The sequence below is a fragment of the Miscanthus floridulus genome, chromosome 13 (assembly GCF_019320115.1).
Source record: "Miscanthus floridulus cultivar M001 chromosome 13, ASM1932011v1, whole genome shotgun sequence".
Taxonomy (NCBI): domain Eukaryota; kingdom Viridiplantae; phylum Streptophyta; class Magnoliopsida; order Poales; family Poaceae; genus Miscanthus; species Miscanthus floridulus.
This window is the reverse complement of record NC_089592.1, coordinates 9,125,792-9,131,649: the sequence shown is the minus strand read 5'-3', so window position 1 is coordinate 9,131,649 and position 5,858 is coordinate 9,125,792. Positions and strand designations below refer to the sequence as shown.

Genomic DNA, 5,858 nt, shown 5'->3' with positions numbered 1-5,858 from the left:
TCAGATTCATTACGATAATGAATGTGTTTCTAGACATTATTATCATGGTATAATACACGTGAAAAATTAAATTGATATATTCTTAATTTTAACTCGACTAATAAACATCTCATTCAATTTATGTTGCAGTCTTTGCAACGCACGGACACTCATCTGGTCAAATTATATAAAAAAAAACTGCGTGCCCTGCCCCGGAGGTCTGAGGCCCTGAGCAAACCCTTGTGCCGCCACAACCATGGCGCCGCCGCCGCCTTCGCTGATGGAGGAGCTTGTCGAAGAGGTCCTCCTCCGCCTCCCGCCGCAGGAGCCCGCGAGCCTCGTCTGCAAGCCTTGGCGCCGCCTCGTCTCCAGCCCCCGCTTCCGGTGCAGATTCCTCGAGTTCCACCGCACACCCCCGATGCTGGGATTCATCTGCAATCACAAACACAATCGCTCCAGCTTCGTGCGCACAACCGCCTCCTCCCCGCTGCATGGCAACACCTCCTCCCCGCTGCATAGCAACACCTCCCGCCGGCGGTGGTACGCGCTGGACGCCCGCCACGGTCGTGTCCTCCTACGGGATCTCACAACGATTACCGTCCGCGTGCTCGTGGTTTGGGACCCCATCACGGACGATCAGCAGGAGCTTCCCATTCTGCCGTGGCCGACGATAAGCTGCACCGCGGCGGTTCTCTGCGCCACAGCCACCGGCGCGTGCGACCACCATGGTTGCCACCGTGGACCTTTCCTCGTGGTTTTTGTGGGCACTGCACCAAGGAACATGTTCGTCTGCACCTACTCATCCAATGTTGCCGCGTGGAGCGAGCCAATCTCCATTCAGCACCTCAATGACGAATACTACATCTTTGGTGGTTACTCGCCCAGTGTGCTAGTGGGGAACGAGCTCTATTTTGGGATTCCACTGACAAACACAGTTTGGAACTTCATGAGAAGTCGTGGATTGAGCTTCCAACCCTAGACTGTTATTATTTGCAGAGTTCCGTGCTCACAACAACGGACGACGGTGGATGGACACCCCTGAAGCTAATGCTGGATGGACACAATTCAAAGTCATTGATCTTAGGACGCAGCTCGATGTTCGTCCCGACTTTATTCCAAGAGCTTCTGTGGTCGGTTTCGCAGATGGTCTCGGTATTGTTTTGGTGAGGGTGAATGACGCACTCTACACAGTTGATCTAGAGACCTATATGGTGAAGAAGCAGGTATACGATGGCATTGAAATGGACACCGTCTTTCCATACATGCATTTCTACAGTCCAGGTATATGACTTTACTTGGTTCTTGGTTTTGCAATATTCTGAACAAGTAATAATTCAGTTACTACCATGGCACAATAGGCTCAACAATATTGAATTTATGAAATTGCAATACCACGATCTTATATCTACCTGGGTCGCTCCTACCTAAATCTTTTCATTATCGACAATCTTTGAAACTGATTAGGTATGCCTCTAGGAATTTATTGTTCTACTTATCTTAAGTAATGCTCTCATGGTAAGCTTGACAACTTAGCCTTAGCCAAAAGGTATGCAGCAGGAGAGACAATAAAAATGTATCTACTTTGATGAGCTTCTACGCTTCAGATGCTTCCTCCCTATCTTTAATCCTGTTCATCTATAGCCCTCATCTGTCAACGGATAGTGATATCGGTGCTAAATTTTAGGACATAATTATCTTAATCAGTTTGTGCAAGTGTGGCTGTTGAATAATAAATTACTGTTGTTTGGTTGGTGAGGAATAATTGTTCATCGAGGGCAAATTTGATTACTTAATCAGCTGATGATATTTTCAACATATGTAAATTGTTGCAGCATTGGAGGCATCCTCTATAGTTGAGGAACCAAGTGCAGCTGGATCTAGTGCATGACAACCTAAGGTGCTCATGTGAGAGGTTCTCGGCCAAGGGAAAACTGGGCGTAGTAGTAATGGTAAATAGCAAGCATGAGATCTATAATCTCTTGTAGGATGGCTCCTTTTGCATCAGTGAGACCTTAATTTGTTGGCCTTCAAGTTTTGTGTTTTTAAGAAGCCTGCCCTTGGATCAAACCAAGTTAAATATCTTTTACAAATGATCTAGATTGAACCAAATTGGAAAAATGATCCTCACTCTACATAGTTTCACACAACTTATCTAACATATAAGCTCACCTTTTTACGGTCATTGATGACAAAGGGGGAGAAGTAATTCCCAAAGATAAGCAAAAGATCAGCAAAAGGGGGAGAGAAACCAAAGATAGTAAGATAGGTGAAAGGAAGGGGATCAATTAAAACTTGAAGCACACAAATAGGGGGAGCAAGCTCATAAACTTGTATATTGTATTTGTATGTGCATTACATGTGTTTGCTTGCATGACACAAGTTTTTTATCCATGCTTGTGTGGTGCATGCTAGATTGTAGAAAATGATTGATGAAATAAAAAAACTAGCATGCATAGGATAGCTAGATATAACTTGATCTTATACAAGTGGTACTAGAGCCTTGCTTCTAATATTGATCTCATGAGGTATCTAGTTCTCTGTTATTTTTCAAGTGGTATCTAGAAAATAATGGTGCTAAGGATGGTGTTCAAATGGCAACTCAGATTGGTATCACGCTTCAAAGGTCCATTATTTACACTTAGCATAATTTGGTAGCTCTTACTCTCCCAACCTTCCATCCATGCATATGTGCAAGCTTTCAAATCCAAACTCTTAGAACATATGTAGGGGGAGCTAATACTACCAATTCAGGTTTATGAAACTTGTCCACAATCTTTACACATGGTAATATGTTTGGTAATTTTTATAGGCTATTCACCCCCCTCTAGCCATTTAGGACCTTTCAACGGCTGGTAGAGTGGCACATCTAGTAGTCCCATGTCAGTTCTTCTAGGGTGCCTGTCGATGTCAGTCCATGAAGGGTCGTACCTGGACCCGAATGTGTACGGATGGCGTCGGTTGGGTGGCAAGATATGCGAGTAGCTCATCCTTCATACCAGCTAACAGGCTTCCTCTTGTAGTAGCTATGCTCCCAAGGGTAGTCACCCAACCAATGTTCGAAGTCGGACAGTCTACCCAAGGTTCTAGGCTAGGACACACTGCACTTCTATTATCTACCTAGATGCATTACTCTTCTCCTCTTGGATCCAGGTGCATCAGGTACAAAAGTACCTACTGAGAAGCACTTAGAGTATGAGTACTCTATTATATCCGAGTAGGTGTTGTCTTTGTTATTCACTGAAAATATCTTGTATCCAATACTTGTAACTCTCTAAATAAATAGTCGCTCATTATTCTGAGTGGTCTTGAATCTTGTAAAGTGTGCAACTTTGTATCCATTGAGCTATTGTTGAATAAAAAATCTTCATCCGAGTACTGTACTGTTTAGTGCATACTATCAAGCCATTGCCCAAGTACTACATCAATCATTTGGATACTTCACGATGTGGCCATGTAGATAATGGTCGTAGCGTGGCCGGTACCCAGAAAGAAGAAATCCAAAGGATAAGTCTAAACACATTGTGACGCGTTAGAAATCCTAAAAAGGTGTGCAGCTGTCGTATCAATCCGCACGACGTCATTAAAATGGTAGGGAAACCGAAGCGTCGCACCCGTTGACGTGATTATCGGGCCACACGGTAGTGGGATTCCTGTATAAAAGGTAACCAACCCTGAGCGTCATCTTCCTCTTTTGCATTTTGCTATCTGCTTAAGCCCCCGTGCCTGCTGTGAGCGCTGTCCACCTCAAACCCTAGATCTATAAAAAAGCTCTACTTGATGGGTAAGGGCAAGAACCCGAGCGCCACCGCTAAGAAGTCTGCCGAGAAGAGGGCACTAGAGGTGTCGGAGATGGCTGCCACCGCCAAGATCTGGCCGACGCCGAGCACGAAGCCAAAGCACCTCCAGAAACTCTACGATCAGGGCTATTTGCCAGACCAGAAGCTTGGTGAATGGAAAGCGCCTGGAGAGCACCGTATTCCCAATCTTGAGCCGAGTGAGATTGTTCTCTTTGTGCCGTTCATCCAGCATGGGTTAGGATTGCCTGCTTGTCCCTTTTTGAACCGGTTTTTGCATTACTATGGCATAATCCTGAATCTTCTGAATCCTAACTCCATCCTACATCTTTTGATTTTTGTTCATCTCTGTGAAACTTTCCTTGGCATCCCCCCATCCATCACCCTTTTCTGCTACTTTTTCAAACTGAAACCACACCCGGACGCAGCAAACCCAACCGTTTTGGGAGGTGCCGGTATTCAGTTCTGGGTGGGGAAGAAGAAAGAATATCTCCACTATACCTTGGTTGATTCTGTGAAGAATTGGAGAGCCGAGTGGTTTTACACAGGGAATATGTGGCCGCTGCTAGATGTTCATAGTAACGCCGCATCGGTGCCCAACGCCCACTGGGAGAAGGAACCAATGAACATGACAGAGCTTGAAGGAATTCTTCTATTCCTCGAGCAGCTCTCCGACATGAAGGATCAAGGCCTGAATGGAGTTGGAGTAGTCGCCTACTTTATTAGGCGCTGAGTGCAGCTGCTTTAGGAGAGGGTACACTATGGCTTTGAGTACATCGGGCCAAAGGATCCAGCCCGAGTGACAACTGATGAATTGACAGAGGATGAAGTCCTGGAGAGGATTCAGGATATACTCTAGGCGGTATTAGTGATACCATATCAGTACCCTGAACTTGACCATGAAAATCCACCTGCTGTCGTAAGTACTCTGACCTTTTGTGACTTTGCAGTGTCTTGATATTATGGGGACTAACTCCTGTAGATTGATAATTGTTGATACAACATTAGGGGCACAATTTCAATGACTTACTCACCCTGTCTCCACATGCCGGCTTTGGAGGAGTTGGTGGGAGTAGGGCAACATCTGTAGGAGCAAACGAAGGGAGCGCTGCCTCTGCCATCCTAGTGGACTAGGAAGCCAGGAGCGAATCTGAAGGGAACCCAGATGACTTCATTGTCCAGGCAAACCCAAGTGCCAGGTAGGGAGCCGCTGGCAAAAAATGGTCGTTGGAGGCCGATGTTGCCTCCGGGAGCAGGGTAGTGCCCAAGAGGCCCCAACGAGCCTGCACACTGAGACCAGGTAAAATATAATCTTGAAATAACTCTGTGTAGTCTAACAGTTATTGTATTCTTGGTGCAATCTTGAATAGTCATAGCTAGGGATACTGGTGATGAGGAGCTAGAGATGGAGGAAGTAGACACATCGTTCTCTGTCAAGCAGTAAGTATGCTTCCGAGTAAAATTTTGTACTGAACTTTGTCATGTATATACTTGAATATGTTGCATTTTTCTTGACAAGATGTCACCGTCGGACCTCATAAGCACCCGGACGCCAACTCAAGGTGATTGGGTTGCACCCAAACAAGATGCAGGCACCATGATTCTACAGGATGACTCGATACTATTGGCGCCAGTGTCATCCTTGAAGCTGGGCAGGACATCTAGTGGTATGACGCTAGGAAGGCCCTGCCTGAACAAAAAATCCTATGCAAAGTAAGTGTCAAAATTGTTTGCCACAGTCTTACATTATCCCAAGAACAGCAATTTACTTCTACGCGTATCAGGGTACAAAAAACAGCGAGTACCCGGTCACAAAGTGAAGAACCCCAGGTTGAAGAGAACTCACATGCTAAGAGTGACAAAGTGGACGGAAGCCAGGCAAGTAGGCCTATTGAAAGCTCTAGTTTAGTTTTGGTGAATTGATGAAACCCTAAGTGCTAACCTAGTTTATCAAGTGATCATGAGATAGGTAGCACACTCCAAGTTGCAAAACAAACAAAGATCATAGCATGATGAAGATGATGCCATGGTAATGATCAAGTGCTTGAACTTGGAAAGAAGAAAGAGAAAAACAAAAAGCTCAAG

General features: G+C 45.3%; 1 protein-coding gene across 1 annotated transcript; it reads left to right on the top strand.

The window, feature by feature from the left end:
* Positions 1 to 235: 235 nt before the first annotated feature.
* Positions 236 to 958, top strand: LOC136499406 (uncharacterized). The gene has a single exon (XM_066495073.1). It carries the CDS (start codon positions 236 to 238, stop codon positions 956 to 958), a length of 723 nt encoding a protein of 240 aa, XP_066351170.1.
* Positions 959 to 5,858: the final 4,900 nt, after the last annotated feature.

Excerpts from the sequence above, each read along its gene's own strand:
- LOC136499406 (XM_066495073.1), top strand. The coding sequence starts at position 236 with ATGGCGCCGCCGCCGCCTTCGCTGATGGAGGAGCTTGTCGAAGAGGTC.